Genomic DNA, 25,428 nt, shown 5'->3' on the forward strand with positions numbered 1-25,428 from the left:
AAGAAAATGGCATTAATAATATTAATAATAATAATAATAATATGCTATTTAAGATGTTTATTAGCAGTTATTATTTTATGCATTTGTGAGATTGGGAGAATTTCAGTAATTCAGTTTTTTTCAATAAATACCTACAGATACATTTTAGAACATGCACAGAAAGCGTATTTTTAGGAGTTATTGACTATTTTCTCACTTTGGTTTCGCACTCCTCTTCTACCACGCACCTTCTTCTACCCAGTTACGAATCTCTCTTGCCATTATTCCTTTCTGATTTCTTTATCTGATAGTCCAATTTTCATCTCCCCCAAAATCTAATAGGCTTCTGCCTTGTGAGTGGAAAAGAAAGTGCGTAGTACCCCCCCCCCCCCCATGTTAACTCCCATTGATAAAACAATGAGAGAGCGGCACTTGTTTGTGAAGCAGTAGGACGGGTCCAGGAGCAGGACTAACAGGGACAATTTCTATAAGAAGGCAATGCTTATGTCACCTTTTGCGTTCCAGTGGGTAGAAACTCACATCATGCTCTGCCAACATTGCATCGATGGGAAATGGCCACCTTTGTAACTCTGTATTTCACAGTCTGAACTCATTTAGCGTTATTGCCGTAAAGGTTTGGGTCTCACTTGGTCTCGGTCCCTTGTATCGTCCGGTGTTTTGGATAGCATTATGCTTATCTTTTTTATATATCATCTTAAATATCCTAATTATGGATTAGAAACAGAAAGAGGACTTCAATAGCACCAGGAATTATGTTTCTCGTGATAGATTTAGTTACAAATTAACTGTGTTAATTTCTGCAGAGAAGGTGGAACAGAAGCTTTAAAAGCTCTAACTGGGACCCACTGTAGCAGCACTGACGGGCATAGGCATACATACATGTTATAAACAGACATACATGTTATAAATTTGATGATGATCTAGCAACTTTGATGTGACCCCTTTCATTATCTCTCATTATAGATGCTGTTTTTCTCCCTGTTATTTTGTCTCCTCCTGGCTTCCAGTAGACAGCAAGAGGAGCCAAACAGTTTTACGGTACGCAAAAAAGATATCATCCCTCGAGTACGGGGAAAGGAACCAGGCATATGGTGATATCAACCATTCTACGTTTTCCACTCATACTAGTTAAAATTGTAATAGTATGTTTTAAGGAGTCTTTAGCCAAAGATGATACCTTCTATTGGGAGATGTAGACTCTGAGGCATCTGAGGGGTCTTCTTCAGATCCAACTGAACATTACATCCATCCCACTTTGGACTAAAGACTCCATCTTTAACTAAAGACTTTTGTGGGTCTATTTAAACCTGTCCTCTCTTTGCACACCAGGAATGTACAGATGGTTATGAATGGGACCCAGACAGACAACATTGCAAAGGTACAATATATAATGTATTAGCAAATATTAATGTTCATATAATATATAGTGGCTTCTGGTAAGATTTCTTCTGTTAACCTAAATTTATGGGTCTCAACCCAATGTAGATATTAATGAATGCCAGACAATCCCTGATGCCTGTAAGGGGGAGATGAAGTGCATTAATCATTATGGGGGCTACCTGTGCCTTCCACGCTCTGCCTCTGTGATCAGCGACTCTCACTCGGAATCTGCCACTCATGACCAGCTCCCTTCCCAGCCTGACGTCGTAGAGCAGCAGCAGCCGAACCCATGCCCTCAAGGCTACCAGCCTGACTCTCAGGGGCTGGGCACCTGCGTGGGTGAGTTGGTGAGACATGGGGCTGTCTGAATAGTCATAATGATGTATTTGGGATTACCATTAGGCAGCTATTAATGTGAAATAACACCATTTGTAACAATGATTCTGGACTATCAATTCCTTTGTGCGATGATAATTGGGTTCAGTTGAAAATATAATGTTTGCAATCCCATTATGGGATGATAGGCATAGCTGTAGTGTGATGAATTTAACCAGGTAGATAACGCTGCCAGAAGGTATCACATACCCAAAATGTGGGTACCATTGCTTATGAAGTGGCTTATACACTTTGCGTTGGATATTACATCAGACAATTAAATACTGCTTCAAATGGACCTGATGTATAACGCATTAGAGGGAAATTATGATCAAGGGGCTGCAGCATATGGGTCCTTCTGAATATATACAGAGCTGAGCTTAAGTGTCGGGGTTATACCGAGTATATTTTAGGGAGTTGTGTTGATCTTTGTAAAGTTTTATGGTTTGTAAGGATTTGCAGTTACATTTTAACACTCTACTCTGCCCTTCTAGATGTGGATGAGTGTGCATTCGAACTGGACGACTGTCTGCCCAGCCAAGAGTGTGTAAATGTACCAGGCGGCTTTCACTGCAAATGTCCCGATGGGTACAGGAAGATTGGGAGTGAGTGTGCAGGTGAGTGAGAGATGACTTAAATCACCTCCTCCGGCACCTGGGTGCTCACAGTTCATACTCCTTAATAACCAAAATACTGAATCTAACAGTCTGTCCCTGTCTTCTCATCTTCCTACTTACTCCTTATGGTGCCAGTTTCATCTAACCAGTTTTACCTCTGACTTACATCTAATCTTTCTTTAGATTCTTTGGATTCCGGTAGATCCTTCTTAACTTCGTCTACCATGCCATCTGTCTGTGTCATAATCCTCATTGTGTTTTTCTCTCCATCCAATTCCACCCCTTTCCCCTGTAGACATAGACGAGTGCAGATACCGGTACTGTCAGCATCGCTGTGTTAACTCCCCGGGCTCCTTTACCTGTCAGTGTGAGCCTGGATTCCAGCTGGCGTCCAACAACCGCTCCTGTGTGGGTAAGACTATTTTATAACAAGGAGCTCACCTATATGTCTAAATGACTTTTAAGTTGATGGAAATAGGAATAAAACCAAGCAATAATTGCAAGAACTGAAATGGGAGAAATTCCCCTTTAGTGTGGTGACCGGCTATAGTAAAAGAAATAAGACCAAGACTTAAGGTGTGACTTCTTACTATTTAAAGACTGTAGACTGCTTGCGTTGTATGTGGTTGCTCAGACACACTATGAAGGGCAGTTGAATGGTCCAGGCGTCAAAATCAAAGGGCACATCAAACAGCAACGGCAAACAAGCCAAAGGTCAAACGTCCCACAAATGTCAGTCGCAAAGAAACAAGAGGAAGTTCAAAGGGCCAAGGGTCAGCGCGGGGCTGCAGACTGAGTTGGTCAAGTTGAGGCAGATGGTCTGGATGGTGGAAAATCAACAAGAGAACACTAAAAGGCCACCGGAATAACTTTGGAGGTCACTGAAGGGTTTAAATATGACGCAAATTCCAATTAAGTGAGCATCGCCAATTCTTCTCAGATGGATCACAGCGTTTGTTTGGATGTACAGCTCGCTCTGACCCACAGTAATCCATTAGGCCCTTGTCACCTTGTCACGTCATTTAGCAAATATGCAGTTTCTGAAGCATATCCTACATGTTAATGCACCATATTTTCTGCATCACCTCTGTATGTGCCTTTAGCCTCACAGGAGTCCACCTGTCTGAACTACAACCCTCATCATCCTTTGCCAGTTTGGGTCATCCTGTACTGCTCTTTCTCATGCAACATAACATTTATAAAAACCTATCTACCCGCATATGCTGTGCTGTCAATAGGGGAACTAGTGGATGGGTGAAGAGTTTTTAGCCATTCTGCAGTAATGCCTCGTATATACAGTTAATCAGTCCTACATAATTACCCTTTGCAGATGTTAATGAATGCTCCATGGGAGCACCCTGCCAACAGCGCTGTTACAATACCTATGGGACCTTCTTATGCCGCTGCAACCAAGGGTATGAGTTGGACCAAGATGGCCATACTTGTAATGGTAAGTACACACCAAAAGGGCTTAGCTCCACAAATGCCACTAGAACACAGCTTTACATGTAAATTGCTAACTCCTCACGTGTGTGCCTCTGTTGATGAACAGTGTGCGTTGAGCTACTTGGGGTAGTATGAGTGCCAAAGGGTTTTTTGGGACTGCTGTATTACTGGGTTATTTTGGTCACCAGATCCTCTAAGCTGAACATTGACAGTCTTCCCACGAGTTAGTAGGTGGATGTCTAACGTGATCACCATCTGGAAGAATGTTAGCAACTGTTGGGAATAAAGTCATATATATCTCCAGCATTCTCTTATTTTGAAGTCAATTGGGGTTACATCTTCCTTTGCTCCACTTTTTTGTCAGTCAATGAACACCTATGATTAAAATTATAGTATGTATGTACCGTATTTTCTCGATTATAAGAGGAGGTTTTTTTTCAGAGCAAATGCTCTGAAAAATACCCCTCGTCTTATAATCGGGGTCGTCTTATAATCAGACCTCAAATAGGTCTGACTATGAGACGACTAAGATCCAGATCCCCCGCAGCTGCAGGGGACCTGGATCCTCCTGTCTCCCCCCCGCCCCCGCCCCACTTACCGGTACTTCTGAGTCCCCGGTGTGTAGCTGGGGCACCGGTGCGGGGAACTCTGATCTCTGGCAGCCGGGGAAGGTCTGCGCGATGGACGCAGACAACCCCCGCTGCTAGCCACGCCTCCTTCCGGCTGCAACGTAAGTGCGTGGGATCTACACGCTGCCCCGGCTACATGACAGGGAAGTCAGAAGCACCGGTAAGTTTGGGGGGGGGGTGCCGGGGGAGTGTTAAATGGGGGGCATAAGGCATTTCTGGAGGCAGAGTGCTCTGTGAAATGCCTTTTAACCCCCTTAATGCCACTCTGCCTCTAGAAATGCCTTTTTAACCCTCTATACGCCACACTGCCTCCTGAATGCCTTAAACCTCCCTATATGCCACTCTACCCCATAATATGCCTTTTAACCCTCTAAATGCCAGAGTGGCATTTAGGGGTATAAGGCATTTCTGGAGGCAGAGTGGCACATAGGGGGTCAAAAGGCATATCATGGGGCACAGTGGCATTTAGAGGGTTAAAAGGCATATCATGGGGCACAGTGGCATATAGGGGGTATAAGGCATTTCTGGGGCAGATGTGCATAACTGGGGGGCAGGTTGGAAAATAGAAGGAAATAAAACCAAAATATTTTTCTCAATCATAGCTTTTATTAAAAAAAAATAGTTTACATGAATTAACATTTACTGGTAAAACTTTTTTCCTATAGGGTCGTCTTATATTCAGGCTTTTTCTTTTTTTTTCCTAAATTAACATTCAGATTTGGGGGGGTCGTCTTATAATCAGGGTCGTCTTATAATCGAGCAAATACGGTATGTACAAATATATGTATTTTTGTCTTCTGAGACGCTATGCCAAATATACATATAACATGCCTCTTTATTTTGCATCTGTTTTAGACATTGATGAGTGCAGTTATTCTAGTTACCTTTGCCAATACCAATGCGTGAACGAGCCGGGCCGCTTCTCGTGTATCTGTCCAGATGGATACCAGCTGTTAGGCACTCGGCTATGCCAAGGTGAGACAACCAATACCAAACGCTGACATCAGAGCTTGCGCCTGGTCATATTTTCCCTATTATATGGTCCAGTTACAGGAGTCATTGTTTCCAGTCAAATGAGATCAACGCTTATTCTTTGGGAGGGATAACCCATCTTTTAGAACCCGAATCCCTCTCGCTCTCTCTCCTTGCCCGATAGAGATCCACTTTTTCAGGGGTTGGCAGCCCCAGGGCACAGGGGGACAGTTACCCCCTAGGTGAATTATTCAAGCAGGGAGAACCCAACATCTTAAAGTGGTCTTAAAAAAAAGCCCTCTGTACCCCTTTCCTCCCTCGATTCTTTATTTATAGTATAGTTATTATATAGTAAATATCAGATAAATATCAACATTTTTTTTTACAATGTTACCACACCTTGAATGTTAACTATGTCATAATATTTTACGACTCCATCTGGGAGTAAATATTACATTTACTGTTCAAGATCAGACACTTTTGGTTACCTTTAATTATTAGTTTCCGTTAATGGAGCATTCCACAAATCCCATGCTTACGACTTTTGATGCAGTAACAGAGAATAATTATATATTGTCCTTTCAAACACATCCCTAATATTGATATATTTATATATATATATATATATATACCTATAATCCTTGCATTAAACTGAAAAGTAACATCGTTTCTAAATACCGTCCATCTCTCTTGGCTTATGTTGACATTGGCCAGTGTCTAGCATTATGGATATACATTGATAATATACATGTAGAAGGTCATGAGTTTAGCTTATGGATATGCTGATTGGATGGACACAACAATTTACAGTTTGCTCAGTGTCTAGTGATTACACTTTGACCTAAAATGATTATATACAATCATATAGGAAATCAATATATTTAAATAGATTATAAATGGAAGTAGGGTTGTTACTGATTGGGGTCTTTCACACCATATTAATTACTTTGACCACCTCTGCAGATATCAACGAATGTGAGGCTGGGACCCACACCTGCTCAGAGTCTCAGACCTGTGTCAACTTCCATGGCGGATACCGTTGCGTCGAAAAGAACCGTTGTCAGGAGCCATATATACAAGTGTCTGACAAGTGAGTGCCATGTATAGTATTGATTCCAAATGCAATATATCAAATAGATGACTTATGCAGAGTAGGACATTTCTTTATATAACAAATAGACAAGGTAGACATGAAAATGTTTAGAATGATGGTGCATTAACTAACCTGGATAGTTCAACATTTCAGTTCACCAACTGCTTTGTGAATTAGAGAAGGGCTGAGCAGGCTCTGTATAAAGCAAATGTAGTGCAGGGAGCGGTCATGAAAGTCATCTCACCAGTGTAACTATGCATTATGCAGGGCCAGCACAGCCCCCTGGGGTTAGCCCTTTATAATACATAGTGAAAATGTTTAACTTACCCGCGTGCCCCCAGTTTAGTAAATACAACCCTAATGACAATGTTATAGAATGTTTCAGAGGGGGTTAAGTAGACTGGGTTACGATCCCTAACAGAGATTCAGTAATTTAGTAAATAGCAACTAAGCCAAACCAGGGGCGTATCTAGAGTATTTGGCACCTGGGGCAGATCCTGTATGTGGCACCCCCCACACACACACACGTTAAAACTGCATAGCTTCTATCGTTATATACTGGCACAGACATTGAAGGTGGTACAGCATAACACCTTTCACTATATACTGAGGCAGACATTGACGGGGGTACAGCATTACACCTATCATTATATACTGAGGCAGACATTGAGGAGGGTACAGCATAACACCTATCACTATATACTGAGGCAGACATTGAAGGGTACAGCATTACACCTATCACTATATACTGAGGCAGACATTCACGGGGTAGAGCATAACACCTATCACTATATACTGAGGCAGACATTGACAGTGGTACAGCGTAATCCCTATCACTATACACTGAGCCAGACATTGACAATAGTGCAGCATAACCCCTATCACTATATACTAAGCCAAACATCGATATGGTATAGGCCTACCACTTCAGTGTCTGGTTTAGTAGGGATGCACCAAAATGAAAATTCGGGACCGAAACCAAAAATTCAGCATTTACTTGGCCAAAACCAAAATGACGCCCCCCAAACCATAAAAAAATCTCACACTTTTTTTTTAAAAGTAAGTAACACATCAAAATTTGACAAAAAAATAAAATAGCAGTATTAATATATATATATATATATATATATATATATATATATATATAATTGTTAACAGCTATAACGCCCAGGCATACCCAGGTTCTAGCATGTACTGGTTGCTGTTATATATATATATATACACACACACACACTAATATTGTTATTATTATTGTTCATGTGAACTTAGCACTGGAGGCATAGAATCAGACATACAAATCCCTTATTTGCAGGCAGTGGTGACTCTAGAAACAGTATATAGGGGGGGCACACAAGATACCACAGTCAAACTGGGGGGGGGCGCATTAATAATTTCCACCATTAAATCATACCACTGAAAAAACACATACATATATATATATATATATATATATATATATATATATATATATATATATATATATATATATACACATACACACACTGGTGTATATATATATATATATATATATATATATATATATATATATTGCCAAAAGTAATGTGCTATGGAATGATACTTTTGTTATTGGACAATACAATACTTGATCATTCAACATGGGAAGTCTGAAGCCACAACTTAGTACGACTAATCCTTGAAATCCTTTAAACAACACAATACCTTAACTTTTGCACTAAATGATTTCAGGGCCTAATATTAGATCCTGCTGCTGATATATATATATATATATATATATATATATTAGCCCCTGCTGCCCATATATATTAATATTAGCCCCAGTTGCCGATATATATATAAATATTAGACCCTGCTGCCGATAGCAGGTATAGATCAACACATTAAACACTCAAACCCAGCTTTGCATGTATAGATCAATTGAAATTCACTTGTGATCTCAGCACTAAAGGTATTTCAAATAAACAGAATCAGACATACAAATCCTGTATTTGCAGGTATACAGTAATAATATATGAAACGTAGCATCGCAGGTATAGATCAAATAAATACATGGAAACAGCATTGCAGGTATTAATCAACTGAACAAGACATACAAACCCTGTATTTGCAGGTATACATAAATAATGTATGGAAACATAGCATAGCAGATATGGATCTACAGAATAACACAGAAACCCAGCTTTGCAGGTGCAGATCAATTGGAATTCACATAAAAACATGGCATTAAAGGTATATTTAAAACCCCTAAATTACAGGGATAGATCACAGGTTGCACACCCCAAAGCAAGCCCTGGCGTCCACACTGCCCACATAGAACCTGGCCAGCACCCAGATAACACACATAAGATTTGCCATCTTTGTCCCATATACACCCTGCCTGTGCCATCTCGGTCCCCAAGGCTCAAACATCCTGCTAGTGCCATCTTTGCCCTTCCACAATTATACATCTATGATACACACAAACACATTAACTCATGCTCTCCCTCATTCAGACAATTCATCCATTTAAAGAAACTACACCCCTTGGAGCTTCAAATAAGGGGCTACATGTATTTCTAGGACAAAAGTTGACTGCACAAATAATGATGGAATATGTCGCTTTGGCTAGAAAATATGTTTTTTCTATCCATAGCGACATGTTCATTTGTGTCTAGCGCACTCCAGGTTTGTAGTACAAACACATGCAGCCCCTCATTTGATGCGCCAAGGGGTGTAGTTCTTGCAAATGTGTACTTTTTGTGCCATAATTTAACTTCTTACGCGAGCAGTAATGCCATGTCAAGACTTCAACCCTTTCATATCTCCATTCACTCGCAGAAGCAAACACTATACTTTGCCCTTACAATCCCAAAGAAATGATGGTAAAGGGAGAAAAAAAAATCACTTTTACACGAAAAAAAAGGTTTGCAGTAAAAATGCAAGGCGCTCCAGGGATGATATGGTTACTCACGTACCGCACAGGCTAAATGGCTGATTTTAATAATATTTGCAGTTCATCAGGATTTCAAAAATTGCCCCCCTCTACCGTTGGCTAAATTTAACCCCATGATCAAAGGGATCATGGGATTAAAAATTTGTATCGGCCATTTTTAAAAAGGGAAGGTGACTTTTTATAGCTATATGATCGCTGTGGTAACATTGGCTGCAACAGTGATCATTTAGCTAGAATACTTAAACTTTTTTTTTTTTTTTTTTTTTAAGTTTAACTACTTTATGTTTAAATCATTTTTTTTACTTTTTTTTTAACATAATTTTTTTAAATTATTATTATTATTGGAAAGGTGAGATAATTAGCTTTCTAACGGTATATGTTGGGGGTCTGTAGCTGCTTAGATGCCTGAGATACAGGCATCTAAGAAGCATGCCCCCATATCGCTTTAACTGACAATTGTCAGATATTAATAAAGTTGCGCGGTGACGTCATCGCGTCATTGCGCGTGCCGTCACCGGCCGGATCGGGTGGCCCCGGTGATGCCCTTCAGTGTGAGGGGCAGATCGCCGGGGTAGGTGGTGATGGGGGTCCACAGACCTCCATCAAGGTAAGATAGTGCTAGCGACGGCATGGTGCCGTCGTTAGCACCTGACTGGGACTGCTAGCGACGGCACCATGCCGTCGTTAGCAGTCAAGGGGACTGTCCTGGGTGGCTCCAAATTCGGCGGGGGGGCAAGGAATATCCTAGGGGGGGCAATTGCCCACATAGAACCTGACCAGCACCCAAATTACACACACACATAGGACGTGCCATCTTTGCCCCCAAACAGCCCAGCATGAGTCAGCATTGTTCCCAAACAGCCGATGGTGGGGGTGCTAGGCCTCTGTCTCCCAGCTCTGCCACTGTATGGAACAGTATAGAGTGATGGGGGTTATGATGTACTTTTAGAGCATAATTATATAATGAAAAAGACATTGGAAATGGTACAGCATAACACCCATCACTCTCACACACATAGCAATCCACCGTCACTCTCACTGAATGCTTTCCTACCTTTCCTCTTTTCTCCTTACAGCAGTCAGCTCGTTTTCCTGCTCTTCGCTCCTCTTCTTTTGTCTTCTTCCGGGTCAGAGGGCACGGACGGCGGTGGGCGCGGCTTCAGTGTTGTGCGCCGGGATCTGACAACAAACCCTGGCACACAGCAGCAGTTACCGCGCGGATCGCAAGGGAGCGGTATCGGAGGTCTGTTAAAGATACCGCTCCCTTGCGAGCCTGCTCCTCCAGCGGCGGACATTACTGTCCGTCTCTGGAGGGGTGCCGGCAAGTTGGCACCCCCCTGATGAGCGGCACCCGGTGCGGACCGCCCCCCGCTAGGTACGCTACTGATTGGAATCCCACTAGGATGGGAAAAATATAAACTCTATTCAGCTACACGAATCACCTCGATGTGTTCCCTTTTAACCTCACAAGTGGGGTAAAATAAAGTTGCACGAGACATTAACAGTTACATTTACATATATATATATATGCGGTGTTGGCATGTAAGTAGAGCTAATACCGGGTATTGTCTTGCAGCCGATGTATGTGTCCAGGAACCAACCAGTTGTGTCGCGATGAGCCAGGCTCTATTGTGTATCGCTACATGAGCATCACTTCAGACAGGAGCGTCCCCTCCGATATATTCCAGATCCAGGCAACCAGCGTATATCCCGGGGCATACAACACGTTCCAGATTCGCTCTGGAAACGAGCAGGGAGACTTCTACATCAGGGTAAGCGACATATGGAGAAGTTGGTTGTTGGAGTGACCTCATGGAGAAACAGAAATACACTCACAAATGTAGCTAGTCGTTTTGTGAATTAAAAAAGAAGAGAGCTTAACACCAAATGCTGGGGTTATAAACTGTATATATATATATTCGGTTTTTCACCTAAATGGCTGACCATATCGTTGTGCATGTGTGAATCTGGTACTCACATATGTATGGTTATACAATGGAGCAAAAAACCCACAAAGAACCCTCTATGCAGAAGAATAAGCCAGTTATATGGCCTCTTTCCCTATATAATACAAAATGGACAGGTACAAGAGCTAACAATCCAAGCACGTAATAGGGCTCTAATGCTATTGACACCATCATAATGTATAAACTGCTAGGACTCCATGTTTACACATTAAAACTACCAGTATCCCTTTGTATGGGGCCAAACACTTACCTTCTTATTAGGAATCAAAAACATCAATTTAATGTCATAGCGATATTATTATTATTATTATTTACATAGCACTGACGATTCACATAGTGATCTCTATAGAAAGGATATTAGAAAGACATTGGGTAGAAACAAGCTTCTTCTACATCCCTTCTGCTTGAAACAACTTAGAACGCTAATGTTTTTCAGACGATTGGTTCAAATACCAAAACGTTAATTCTCTGGAGAATATTAGTAATTCCTAAACTATTTACTCATAAAGCCAACAACCCTGAACATGAAAATAAAACCTTCCTAACCCCGCATAGCAGTTTATAGTCCAGCTGAGCTTTTGGAAATGCATTTCTAAACAAACCCGTTACATACAAACATTTGACTTGTTTAAAGTTGGATGAAATGTGGGGTTTTTTTGTAACAAACCATCATCTGGGAAGAGCAGATCATCTGTTGGCAGTGTTGTCGCACTTAACCTTTTTATAGAAGCAGTAATGTTTAAAAATAACCTTTTTTTTTTTTTGCCCGGTCTTCTCCCTGCTGGTCAAAGACACGCAACTGCCTTGCCTTGTTTTATTTATGGTTTTTTACCCTATATCAGGGGTGTCCAAGCTGCGGCCCTCCAGCTGCTGCTGGACTACATCTCCCACAATGCTCTTTCATCTAAGGGGCTGGTTGAGGAGTATGGGAGACGTAGTCCTGCAGCAGCTGGAGGGCCGCAGGTTGGACTCCCCTGACCTAAGTATATAGCTGGGTCTGTTTAAACACACAAGTTGTTCTGCATACTACCAGAGCCTACTGAACTCAACGCGCTGTCACAGAAGGAATCTATGTACATTGTATAGATGCCGTTTAACATATATGCTGCTATAACATATGTGTTCTCCGGCCAAACTGATAACAACTCTTTTTTTCTCTTGGTTTCCTCTGCAGCAAATCAACAACATCAGCGCCATGCTCGTGCTGGCCCGTCCAGTCACCGGCCCCCAGGAATACGTTCTGGATCTTGAAATGTTGACCTCCAACTCCCTGCTTAGCTATCGCTCTAGCTCAGTGCTCAGGCTTATCGTGTTTGTGGGGGGCTATTCCTTCTAGAGATACATAAAGAAAAACAGGACATTATCTGCATATTGCCCATAAACATTTTTTTTGTCCTTTGTGAAATATTTTCTTTTTACTAATCTGTATTTTATTTTTTTATTAAAACATGAATTTGTTCTGTTTGAAACTGCCTTTCGGTGCAAAGCATTGTTACAAACCTATCTGCCAGCGAATAGGTTTATTGTGCTGTTATATTAGTAGTATATCTGGTCATAGTCAGACATTTAAAATATCAGGGACAGGCCCAGACAGTACCGAGTGGATCCAGGTCATCCTATAGGAAGATTGGAAAGTGCGGCATTTATAGGTTTATGCTGACTTCAGATTACATAAAGAAAGTTACAGACTCTGACCCATAGTGGAGGTCTTCTAGTAGCTGAAGATCTAAGGAATATAGATCATCAAGACTTGGTTCAAAGGGGCGATGGGTTTCTTCCACATAATGGTGATCTACTAATAATACTTTATCAGACAGCATGGCCTACAGGCTGCCGATTATGAGGACAGGCCAAGACTGTACAGTGATAGAGTAATAAATTGCAGGTGGCCCATGCTCTAAAAAGATGACCTGAGACAAGCTCAGGGCATTTAAGTAAAACACCATTAAAAGACCAAGATTGAGCGATTACCCAATTTTGAGGACTATAGTGGTGGACACATTAGAGGACACATTAGTGTGACAGTCAATGGTTCTCTAGGCCCAATATTTACATTGGTCTTTGGCAAATGTCTATATGTATAATTGTGTTGTTGGATCTGTAGTTAATTATATGTTACCCTTTATTGTAAATTATCCCACTTTGTAGCAGTGTTGTAATAATTCACATTTTTTTTTTGCAACATGCAATTGTTACCTTATGTTAATAAACGAGGAAAACAGGAAGGGCAGAAAAATGAATTGTTGTTAAAAGGTATCCACAAGGTTAAAATGCCGGCTACTATCATTAATAGTGGTGAGCAAGGGACATATTACGATAATACCCTCGTTATGGCAGTATTCATGTCCTTTCATCACAATAGTCTTTTCATGGGGCCTAATAGTCTGCACTTTATAGTTTATTACACAATGGTAGGAAAAAGGCATTTTTAGGTTTACTTAGAAGACACACAAGATTGGATCCTTCTAGACAAAAAACAACACATAACCTCTCTGCAAAACATATTTTATTGACATGTACAAAACATTCTTGCTACATTTTTTGCTACATACAATACAAATATACATGGCAAAATATATTTACAATAATTCAATTCTTCCATAAACTCCTATTTTCTAATGTATTATTAATTACAGGCGTTTTTTAATTAATAATCAGACAAACAGAGGTAGTTATAGACTGGACAACACATGGTTTACCAGGTTATTCTATCTTATTAACAAAATAATGAGTTTTTTCAGAAATGTGGTTTTAGCAGATCAACATAAGTTGAGGCTACAAATAGATGGGTGAGGAGTATCTGACTTCACTTACACGAGTGTAGCCCATTAGAGAGTCAGCACAGTGTTCAATACCAGATATGGATTACATGCTGTTGGGGATGCTGGATTCTGATGTCCATGGGGCATCACGATAAAGAGCCCTTAGTGCAGTAAAGTTGGCATATTGTCTTGCTCATAACTGGTCCAAGGTTTCTGTATGATCAATTCAAAGCGTGAATCACAAGGAAGGAATCTGCCTAAATATACGGTAATATACTTCATACATAGCACACGTAACACATGCTGGCAGCCAATCATTTTGAACGGATTGATCAAATTATCTCATTAGTAACTGGGACACTTTTAAAGGGAAGACTCTTCTATGGCCTAGGTAGGAAGGGTGGGGACTAATGTGCATAGGCCATCCAAACCTGTTTCCCAATAGAACAGTGACGGGGGATGTAGCTCAGTGGTAGAGCGCATGCTTTGCATGTATGAGGCCCCGGGTTCAATCCCCAGCATCTCCACTTTTAAAACTAGAGGCCTAGATAGAATTTTACTTTACCAAGAGGTTGGTGGATACATGGAATAAACTCCAAGCAGAAGTGGCTAATGCATTTAGGGAGTTTAACCCTTTCATTACTAAGGTTTTTAAGTACCCTACGTACCATGTTTTTTTTCTTTTGCCATTTTTACCATGTTGGTTTAATCAAGATTTCCCCTGTTGCTATCCTTAATTAAAGACAACACCGTGCACTGATTAAGGCTCGCTTCTTTACCGCAGACTAGATGAGCTGTGTTTCTATGTAGTGCCGATGTGGCTGTATAAATAGAAGGCTGTGACACACGGACTGAGTGCTTTACCTCTGCAGCTTCCCACATTTCACATTTGACAGCATCTTCTCCTTCTCTTCAGTGGAATTACACCGTTCATATGCAGACATAAGGCTGTATATTGCAAGGGAAAAAAAAACACAAATAAAAACAGGATCTGTGGCCCTAAAGGGATGTTTTCACGTGGTGGAATTGTTTTAGGGTAAGAGACACCGAGCTCACTTCCGCCTGTAAGCATAGACTAATTACAAGTAAATTGGGTAACAAGTCTGGATACCGTACATTAAATACTCATAAGGTTTCCTTAATCATTTGCTTAAGTTTCTTAAATTTTAGTGCCACTGGAAATGAAAGAAATTTGTACGTTACCTGGCTGGCGTGCTGTATCTATCCAGGACAGCTGCAGCTTTCTCGCCGCTCACTCCACTGATCTGCATCAGTTGTCGCGCAAAGACTTCTTTCACCGTCTGAGCCTGAAAAACAGAAAACAAGGCAACTTAACAGCGGCACTTCCGACAAGAATATTACACAGTCCAACGTTTTGATTATTTGCCGAATTGTTAATATCGAGACATGGGATATAAATCGGACCCTGGTTAGAATCCTGTGCGATACAGGGGAACGTGTACCTTATTGCCAAAATAAATTCACCTCTCTCCTGAAGAATGCATTTTCCCAATAAAACGAGATCTGGACAACATCCCATATAGGCTGAGAGTTACACAAAGGGCCACACCGCAGGCAGGCTGTTGCATTCCGTTTTGGTTTCTGATGTCTACTAAATAAGCCACTTTGTTAGGGGAGTATTCTTTTTTCCTCCAAAATTTGAAGCTGTTGTACTGTGTAATACTAAACACCCTAGTACTAAACCTGGATCTATATAGAGCTTTCCATCATCTTAATAAATCACAGAACCTATCTTATCGCTCTGTCTATGGTGGTGTCACCTTATTCTTCATGGCTCCCTCGTTAAATTCCTTGAAGTCCAAAAGAATGCAGCTTTGGGCATTTCGGCTTGGAAGCTCCCTCTGAAATTTATCATTGTCTTCTTTAGTGCAGCTCAGCAGAATTTTAGACTGTAAACAGGTATAAAAAAATCACCGTGAGTTAATACCGCGACCAGACACCTTGCGGCAATGGTGCTCACAAAACGGGCACAGAGATTAAGAAGCGCGGCACTGACGGGAAGGGAAAGGATGGTGGCTAACAGCAAGGGCGCTAGCATTGCAAAGCCTGGTATTAATTATTACGAGAAAAGGCTCTCTTTAGAATGCAGATTGCTCACCGAGTACATGCCATGCAGATAACGGGTCATTAAGGTCAAGTAGGCGGCAGATTCACGCACGTCCTTAGTGCGCTTGATAAAGAACCCATCTACCACCTATGTGGATAAAACATGTGCTGTGAAGTCTGAAAAACATTTCCTTTTAATACATTTGCGTCGGATGATATATATACATATCCACACACACAGAGTATATACTCAGGGAGTGGGGAAAAAGGTGGTACATTACCTGTGTGTTCACTATTGCTTGCTGTAGGGTGGTCTCAGGAATACTCAGATGCTGGGCTGACCCATGGTCTTCCACCAAGTATATTGGACGACACAACCCACACCTTTTTAAGCGGAACTGGAAAAAAAGGAATCAAAGACAATACTAATTTTTATCTCTGGGATGCCGTTATAGCCACCTTATTCCCATAGACCTTAATCAAAATTTGCTGGTGTTCAAACATTTGAACGAAGTTTAAACATCACTGCCGGTGTCACATTCCCCTTACCACTTATGGTCTATTGTTCAAAAGAAACAATACGCATTGTTATACAAGCTTTCAGGTTCATCCAGAGAGGACATCATTGGAAATGGATGCGATGACCCTTGTTTCTATCAGTGAGAAGCCACCAGCTCTAAAATAAAGTATTCTCCAGACCATACAGGAAAGTGATTTACTTGCCTTTTGCTCCCGGAAACGGCCATCTATAATACTTCCACAGAGATCATCCATTCTCTTTCGTTCTACGACGTAGTCTAATACTAGCTCCCGGGCTTGTGGCATACGCAGCTGACCTGTGAGACATAGGACAATAAAGTCCCTTCTTAAAAACAATGCTGTCACATGCCAAATTATGGGTTATCAAGTTAATTGTGACATGGATAAAAGCTTGCCTGTGGTAGGCTAGAAAGGAGTGTATTAACCTGGCAAAGGCTGCACTTTCTCCTGGGCGATCCATACGAAATCTCCAATGTGCAGTTTGCGCACGTCAAAATTCACTCCATTCTTCTTCAGCTCTGAAACGAGATCCTGCTTCCGGTGCGCTGAGCCCCTACGAGGATGGATTGGAAGCCTCTCAGATGCTTGATAACTGGAATACTAGTAATTTCGCCATTGGCTGATAGATATCCAACAATAAAAAGCATAGCACTAGTACCATTATGGCGTCGGTACACATACACTACGTACGCCTCATTAAATACATGAAAGCACACTGGTAGTTAATATGTTCCACACAGACCAATGTTCACTGAGCTCTGGAACAAAGATAACGGGTTGTTGTAACTTAATTACATTGAAAGGGAACTTTAAGAGAGGTAGGGAATAATCAGATTTCACCACCATACTGTTCTTACCCCGTCGTCTCAATGAAGTCCACACAAAGAATAATGTCGAACTGTCCGGGGCGCAGCGTGAAATCTGGCACATGTTGATAAGAACTGGAAGCATGGGTTCCACTAGGCTCCTGCATGATCTTCAAGGAGGAAACGCTCAACGGTTGATAATGATGAGGAACCCTACAAGCGAACACACATAATGTTTTTGAGTAATTACTCAAAGTAATGCACAAAAAAAAAACATATTTGGGAACATTAGCCAAGGAGAAGAAGAGGTCACAGTAGATAAGATGGGGTTATGCATGTTATGTGAGGAAGCCAATAAAAAGATCTGTATCCTGTATAAAGTATGAAGAACAGACAGACCTGGCGTAGTTTTAGGACGTAATTCCACCTCATAACACGAGAGACTTCCACAGAAGCAGAAACATATTGAAAGGTGTAAAGGTGAGAAGACAAATGTGATACTTAAACATGACAAGGAGCATTTATTTATTTTATGAGGATGTGTACTCTAAACCCATACAAAGTGTCAGCGTGGAGAACCGTGAGATGATGGATTTTATTGAACTTTCCAACAGATACAATTAAGATCACTTGCGTAATTAGAGCAGAAATCCAGGTCTGCGTTGTTTACCGTATATTTTGGACATCCATGCTTTCTTTCTCCAGCTCTTCTTCATCATGTGAAGTGACCACATTGGATTTGTCTGAATACTCGGGACCTTGCTCTGCTGCTGCCAGCTTCCGTGCCAGCTCAGACCCTTTCTCTGTCAAAGAGTACCTTCAGACAACAGCGATATATATGAATGCATCACACATATGACCAAGAAGAGTGATCCAACGACAGAGGGTAACTACCATGTACCTACTGAGTTATTAATAAATGTCCTCTATTTTTGGAGGTAAATCAAAGATCTAGGACAAATGTGGAACTATAAAGGGGACTAAGCATTCTCAGAGGTTCAGGATTGTGGAGTCGGGGATGTCCAAGACTTCAAGAACATCACATCAAGACTCTCATGAGGAACACCGTAAAATCCTGGATATAATGCCCACTCATGGATATAACTCTAAACGTATGACTAACGTTGCAGGGAAAGTTGACACGCAGCCTCATGTTAGTTTGTACACACCCGCTGTCTAAACGTCCAGAAATAATGCAATAAAATATTTTACGGTATTGAACAAAAGGGATGCGAGATAGATCGGGCGACATTGGTCATTTGTACATGTTAGTTATATTTGAATAAAGGAGACTTTACACAACCATGCCCATAATGTACACTTGGCACAGCTCCTGTTAGGAACCGTGGCCTGACTTCTAGAAATAACTTTGCGGTATGAATCTGGCTTCTGTTGCAGGTTATAACGGTTGAGTCATTAGTCTTACATTATTCGGCCAGTATAGCGACTACAAACAAAGACGCCTTAGAGAAACAGGCTATGAAGCATAGGTCTGTCCACTGCATGTAATAGCGGAAAGTTTTAGGATTACGTACATAATCCTATTTATAGTAAAGCGCGGCATCATTTTGCTTTTATCTGTAACAGTTTATGTAAAAAAATCTTTGGATAGAATGGCTTCATTATTAATAATATTCCCACATTTTTTAAAAGTGTGTTTCAAAGCGTAGTGGCTCACCTGGCAGGGCTGTGGGTTTTGATGACCAAATCCTTTTGTATTAATGTACTAACAGAAGACCAAGCAGTGTACTTACTACTGGGGTCAGTCTGCGAGAGAAAAGATTCATATTAACATTCTGCGAGTCGGGTTAAGCAGATCTGTAATTTTCCCAAAATTGTCTACATTTTACAGTTTAGCACAATAAACCAATGAATTAAAATACGCACTATATGTATGAAAAGCCCACCTTATATGTGCATGAATGAGAACATCCATTTGCATTTCACAGGACTTGGAAGATTATTCCTCCCCATTAGGTTATTGCACACTGTTTCTTAAATGAATGTAACTCTTCGTACAGCACAAGCTATAGGTAGCGTGAATTTATTTAGGTTTAATGCTACCAAGATAACAATTCCTTTTTAAACTACATATGTATCATTACCCATAATCAACTAGCATAAAGATCACAATGCATCTAGAACTTGTGGATGAAGAGTACGATATCTGATTTTTTTTTGTGCCAAGGTCTGCAAATAATAAACTATATTAATAATAAGGGTGATACGAGTATCTCAGGGTTCCATAGAATAGCACAGAGTAGCGCTTGCAGCTGAAATGTCCATAGCAGAGCTTTGAAGTAAACTCATTCTGCCTTTTTTGGAGTATATGCAACAATTATTGTGTAGTTGAACTGGGTCACAATCCCACTACAAAGCCTGCCATGCCCAGGTCTCAATCTCCGTAATGGGTACTATTAGCAGTTTTTCTGACAAATACCTTAATCCCATCATCCAAACTATACAATCAACGTCTTCATTCACACCATTTCCCATCATTGAATGCCCATTTGACTCTTTGATTGATCCACTCATGTAATTCATTGCATTGAATTGGTATTTCTCTTTATATACTAGATTGTATTTTAATAATAATTTAACCTTTATTTGCTTGTTGAAACGGGTAAACATATATAATTAGACAGATAATAATTAGATAACATATATAATTAGATAGACAGCAGTAAAACCTCCTTCCCTGAAGTTGTAATGAAAACAGAGCTGTTGTGAGATGTTTTTACCATATGATTCCCACACGGGATGTAAGTCTAATACTTACGAGAAGTGAGCTGCTATCATGTGGACATCTTTCTGTTTCAGAGATTTGCTAACTTGGGGCTGACGATGTTGGAGATGCAGGAATATTACTCACCAGCGCGAACGACTTGTCACATAGCGGCTGGGCTTCTCTTTGAAGTTCTGCTTTGGTCATATAACCTCTGGAACCTGGACTCTGGAGGAATCGAGAATAAAATGTTTATTATCAGACGTTTCTCAACGTCTGAGTCCTATATAACCTTTTATATAGATCCGATTTCATTATGATATGCAGCAAACTGTTGCTGTTTTGATGCTATGCCTAAAAGGAGTGATTTGGAGCACCTCTATCCATCTGTCCTCCTGGGACCGACTGTGTAATCTACTACTCTTTGCACTCAAGGGCAAAGGAGATCCATGGCTGTATTATTTAGTGTAACCCATGGGGTGTCCAAACATGGCTCTTCCACCGTCGTTGTTCTGGGTTTTTTCTTGCAGTGCGGTATCCAAGTCATGTCTTATGTCAGGCTAGAAGGGAGGACAGGAACTAAAAAATCTTTACATTTTTAGATCTAGTTTCTCACTCAAATAGACCCCTGGGTCTCAAAGAGAGTATACGAAGAGCTTCACTCCATTTCTCCAGCAAGGGCTGAGGTGGCCCTATATAATGCATATGTCTACGTGTGAGGAAATCCGACTGATTTAAATATACATTATACAGGTCCAGCCAAGCTCTTCCTAAAACCCAAAGCGAGGCGTATTCTTACCTTGCTATTTTTGTAGAGGGTTACCAGCACTGCATACCCTCCGGACCTTTTCTGTGGAACATACTCCCTCTGTTTTTTCCCTTCTGTTTTCTTCTTTTTCTGCAGTAAAAGTGTTAATTATAGATATGAAGTGAACTGTAGCCCTGATTTCAGTGTCATAATATAACACTAAAAAAAGGTTTGGGAACCAAATGAACAGGGAGACACAATCAGCGTGTTATTTTGTATTCAAGGTGTTGGATGCAGATTCTAAAATTGAAGGTTTGGGGATATCACAATTTAGAAATGACTATAGATTACGCAAATGGGCTCTCAGAAGCTTGCTCTGTTTTGTTTGCTGCTAATTAACGACCTGTAACTATTTTTAGGGTTTTACGAGCTACAGACATTTCATTGTTAGCATTGTCCAGCACTCACAGAGGGAGATGGTCCTTGTTGATGGCTCTCTGTCTGAGGTGCTTCTAGTCCAGATGTGGTGGGAACGGGTGAGGATGCTCTCTGCGGCTCTCTTCCTCTAGCCGACGTTGAACTCGAGCCGGGGAGAGAATGAATCGAGGCTTCTGGTCCTGGAAAAGCAAGGACAATCATCATAATGCTTAAGCGGAGTACGTACAGTATACACTGATCGGACATTCATGCAAGCATAACACACCATGCTGTACACTTATAAATGCATATAATATCAAAGCTGCACTTAACAACTCTGTCCAGACAATGTAGAAAACTGGCTCTTCTAGTGCCCATAAGATTACTGAATTTATCTCCCCTCTTAGTTTCTTCAGTATAATGTATATAACATTTACATGCATGTCTATAGAAGCTGTTTTATTCATACAAAGCCAATTTCTCAGTCGCTTGCTGTTACCTTAATGAACACTGGGTGGCGATAGAGTTTCAGACTGCAAATACGCAGAACAGCACAGAAGCCATTTTACAGAAAGTACACCAGACGAGTGATGACATCACTTGCTCGATTACTTTAGTTGCTCTATTACAGAGTTGGCCAAGCTGCGACGCTCCAGTTTCAGAGCCGGCTCTTCACAATATGTGATGACGTCCGCAAGTTGAAACAGCAGCTCTCCAGTCAACTCACCCGCAAAATCCCACTTTTGCGTATACACCCCACAAGACTTCTCAACAACGCAGGTGCCTAAACTTTTATAACAGCCGTACAGACTTCCCCAGTAAGCACAGTATCGGTCCTGCTTCTGCTCATTAACCAAGGAGGCTTCTTGTGTTATATAGTTGTTATGCTTGTACTAGACAACTTTATAGTATTGCCCATAGGGGTTCCTGACCATGAACATGCCTTCTGTACTGTACTGTATTCTTTACTATAGAAACAGACTGGGGATGCGCTTTACTATACGATGGGTGTATGGTCCCTTTAAACTTTTATGTGGATATGCATGGGGGGATTCTGCAGAATCCTCTGCATTTACCCCTTTCCCTAGCCATGCGATAAATGCCCCGCAGGAGATGTATTTGTCTGAATGCGGCTCCCTCCACATGATTTACTCCATGTCTGGCTATGTTGAAGGCAGAGAAAGCTGATGAATGCTGTCTGAGACAGTTCCCTTTCAGCTCCTTTAAAGCGCATGGCTCATATATACCGGTAAATATTTGGTGTTCTTTCATCGATGTCCACTGTCTTCCCATAGCCACTGTCTTAGCTGTTTGAATAAGATTCATAAGATATGAATAATTGAGTAGGTGAAGCTGGGACTTGATGAGGACTTTGGGTTCTAGGAATATATTGATTTCTCACAAAGCTACATAACGATTGGAGAACGGACCGTATTATATATATCTATACCTCAACAGAGCTCGGTCACAGGCATGCCCAGAACCTGCTCTTAAATTTTCAATCTATAGCTTAACCTAAGTACGCACCATGTTCAGCATAGTGCTTCTCCAGTCTTTGATCCAACATCTTACAGATGCCGTCGCCAAAGTTTTGCAGGATTTTGGCCTCTTTTCCGTTTCGGAGGGGCAGGGGATACTTCTTTAGCGAGCTTATTGCCTGATGAAAGAAGAGGAAGAAATTAGAACACTACAATATACAAAAATATTAATGATTTGCCGATGCCATGAACAGTATGGCTACAGCCTGACCAACACCGGAAACATCTGCAAAGCACACTGGGGTCCAACAACGTAAAAGGCAGCTATAGGCTACAAATAAAGGGTTAATAGCCAAAATAAATGCATTTTCATAGTGGCTGCTCCAGGTTTTGATATCTACTCTTCTCTGCAATGGCCAACTGTATTTAAGTTACAACTTGGAGGCCAAATGCCAGGCGCGATACGGTGAAGTTTCACTACTGTGCAAAACCTTAAAACATTTTTATATATTTTTAACACTACTTGTCTTACACTGAAACCTATGGTTTCATAGTCTGGTGGGACTAAACAGAGAAACAAAACAACCTACCCACTAGATTTTTTTTATTACAGGCCAATACGTTTATATATATATATTCCATATGCTAGTAGAAAATCTTTGATATATACAACCCTACCGTATGTAGAATTCACTTATTGCACGCATACATACTACCAGGCAGTGACTGTCATGTTGCATGTAGAATATGTGCTTCCGCTTTTGATCTACCAACCCTACAAAGGGGTTCAGGAGTTAAATCCGAATCTACCCAAGGTAGAATAAAACCACATTATCACCCATCCAACTGGAGATACATATGTGGGTTAGTTAGCAATCACACCAGCCCTCTGCCTGGGTCTATGCAGACTAGAACTGACTTCTCAGAATATAGTATACTAACAGCCTTGGACACTGCTGCATTTATACAGTTCATCATACTAATACTATTAAGGGATATCCTTATATCGCACTAACAAGGCACAAATCCGGGCTAGCCCTGCATAAGTACAGGTGAGTCAATCGACTCAGGTTAACTGATTTGCATTCTCACCAGCTAACATGTGAAGGGCAGCTTTATCAAGTGGTTAATGGGAGACATTTGCCTAAGGCTTACAATCAATGGGAAACTCCACTGCCAAGCCTGTGTCTGGCAAGTTGTGGGTTAAAGCTGTACATTTGCAGACAGATCCTTTTTTTAATCAATACGTCAATTTAATAAATGCTAAACAAATGTTTGTATACAAAGAATACACGATTCACACAGCGAACGACGAGTGCTTGAAGGAACCGTGGCCATTATTCCACTGAATGCGTGACATTCATACCGCGGAACGTTTAGGCATTGAAACGCATACACCTTAAACATTTCTCGTGTGACGCTCATTTCAAGAATGCATAAACAAATATTGGTATATTGTATTTTTATACCCCGCACTTGTTTTTCAAGTTACTTTAACGTGAGGTTACTGCATTATTATATTGCTAATGGCACGTTGCATACCCAGCTTGCAGTAGGCGTATAGTGTTTAGAATACTTTGCTATATATTATGGGGGGTTTTTATTAATACCATCTTACCTTCTGGTAAACAAACTGAGTTTTCAATCCTTTCTCAGCAGCAGCGTCCCTCCACTCAGTCAGCCATTTGAGAAAGAGAGGATTGGGGCATGGAGGCAGGGGGCGCTTACGTCCAAAGGTGACTTGACCCGGCATCTTCTGGTGTTTCCAGGTGTCTTAATGGTATTTGTGCCTGAAATCCAAAACTGCAAATGAACTCAAGATGCTCTGCCTTCTAAAAGTATATAATTACACCATGATAATTAGCAAACTTACTTTAATTCAGATCAATGCATTTCTCGCACTCTAAAACAGCCGCTGAACATGGAATTCTGATACATGAACTGTCAGCCACTGTAAAGACATAAAAATATTAATACTAAGGCGTGGGACTTCAGCCGTTTGGGCCACCGATACAGCAGGTTTTCAGGATTAAAGCTGATTTTAGCCCTTGTGGTACGAATTTTAGCTATGGTGGTTTATTCACTAAATTGTGAGTCTGCATAGCGATTTGCTGGAGTGTTATGGCTTCAACTCACCAAGCTTATTACACATTGTAAAGGGCCAACTCCTATAAGTGTCTCCTGCAAAAAACAACCCTCCACAATGAATACTTCAATTCGATTGACACATTGAACAATGATCGATACTGGGCCAACCAAGCCCTTCTTGTGAGAAAACCTCACCAGGTTACTCCTGATGATTTAATTAAGTGTATCTTTAAGTAATGGCAAGTCAAGGTTTCCATGCGGACGGGTATTACAACCATTTGGTTTAACACATTTCATGAGTCACTACAGAGAATCTTCACAATGGGGTATTGAAGGGTTAATATTTGAAGAAGAGTTTTAAGGTCAGCACATTTAGATAGTTCCCAGGTATGGCTATGTGACATTCA

The 25,428-nt window shown here is 40.9% G+C and overlaps 2 protein-coding genes and 1 non-coding gene across 3 annotated transcripts; 2 read left to right on the forward strand and 1 right to left on the reverse strand.

The window, feature by feature from the left end:
• The first annotated feature begins 963 nt into the window (after positions 1 to 963).
• Positions 964 to 12,726, forward strand: LOC149298512 (EGF-containing fibulin-like extracellular matrix protein 2). Its single transcript, XM_089487271.1, has 10 exons — positions 964 to 1,038; positions 1,330 to 1,378; positions 1,486 to 1,719; positions 2,250 to 2,372; positions 2,668 to 2,784; positions 3,703 to 3,822; positions 5,303 to 5,422; positions 6,383 to 6,509; positions 11,000 to 11,195; positions 12,565 to 12,726. Exons 1-10 carry the CDS (start codon positions 964 to 966, stop codon positions 12,724 to 12,726), a joined length of 1,323 nt encoding a protein of 440 aa, XP_089343397.1.
• Positions 12,727 to 14,298: 1,572 nt separating this feature from the next.
• LOC149298513 (structure-specific endonuclease subunit MUS81-like) lies at positions 14,299 to 24,686 on the reverse strand. The gene is made up of 16 exons (XM_089487304.1): positions 24,552 to 24,686; positions 22,983 to 23,112; positions 21,507 to 21,655; positions 21,090 to 21,188; positions 20,438 to 20,518; positions 19,244 to 19,332; positions 18,236 to 18,382; positions 17,617 to 17,778; positions 17,185 to 17,312; positions 16,943 to 17,055; positions 16,501 to 16,617; positions 16,272 to 16,367; positions 15,934 to 16,062; positions 15,356 to 15,459; positions 15,017 to 15,100; positions 14,299 to 14,365 (listed from the first exon to the last, which is right to left on the reverse strand). Exons 1-16 carry the CDS (start codon positions 24,684 to 24,686, stop codon positions 14,299 to 14,301), a joined length of 1,830 nt encoding a protein of 609 aa, XP_089343430.1.
• On the forward strand, positions 14,608 to 14,679 carry TRNAA-UGC (transfer RNA alanine (anticodon UGC)). Its single transcript has one exon. It is a non-coding gene; the product is annotated as a tRNA-Ala (tRNA).
• Positions 24,687 to 25,428: the final 742 nt, after the last annotated feature.

The sequence above is a fragment of the Sceloporus occidentalis genome, unplaced genomic scaffold (assembly GCF_023333645.1).
Source record: "Sceloporus occidentalis isolate IW3139 unplaced genomic scaffold, rSceOcc1.0.p SCAF_32, whole genome shotgun sequence".
Classification (NCBI taxonomy): Eukaryota; Metazoa; Chordata; class Lepidosauria; order Squamata; family Phrynosomatidae; genus Sceloporus; species Sceloporus occidentalis.

Excerpts from the sequence above, each read along its gene's own strand:
- LOC149298513 (XM_089487304.1), bottom strand. The coding sequence starts at position 24,686 with ATGCCGGGTCAAGTCACCTTTGGACGTAAGCGCCCCCTGCCTCCATGC. Across the intron at positions 19,333-20,437 it reads GTGACAAGTCGTTCGCGCTG|ACTGACCCCAGTAGTAAGTA; the intron begins GTGAGTAATATT and ends TTTCTCTCGCAG. Across the intron at positions 18,383-19,243 it reads AAAACCCACAGCCCTGCCAG|GTACTCTTTGACAGAGAAAG; the intron begins GTGAGCCACTAC and ends TGTTGTCTGAAG.
- LOC149298512 (XM_089487271.1), top strand. The coding sequence starts at position 964 with ATGCTGTTTTTCTCCCTGTTATTTTGTCTCCTCCTGGCTTCCAGTAGA. Across the intron at positions 5,423-6,382 it reads AGGCACTCGGCTATGCCAAG|ATATCAACGAATGTGAGGCT; the intron begins GTGAGACAACCA and ends CCACCTCTGCAG. Across the intron at positions 11,196-12,564 it reads AGGGAGACTTCTACATCAGG|CAAATCAACAACATCAGCGC; the intron begins GTAAGCGACATA and ends TTTCCTCTGCAG.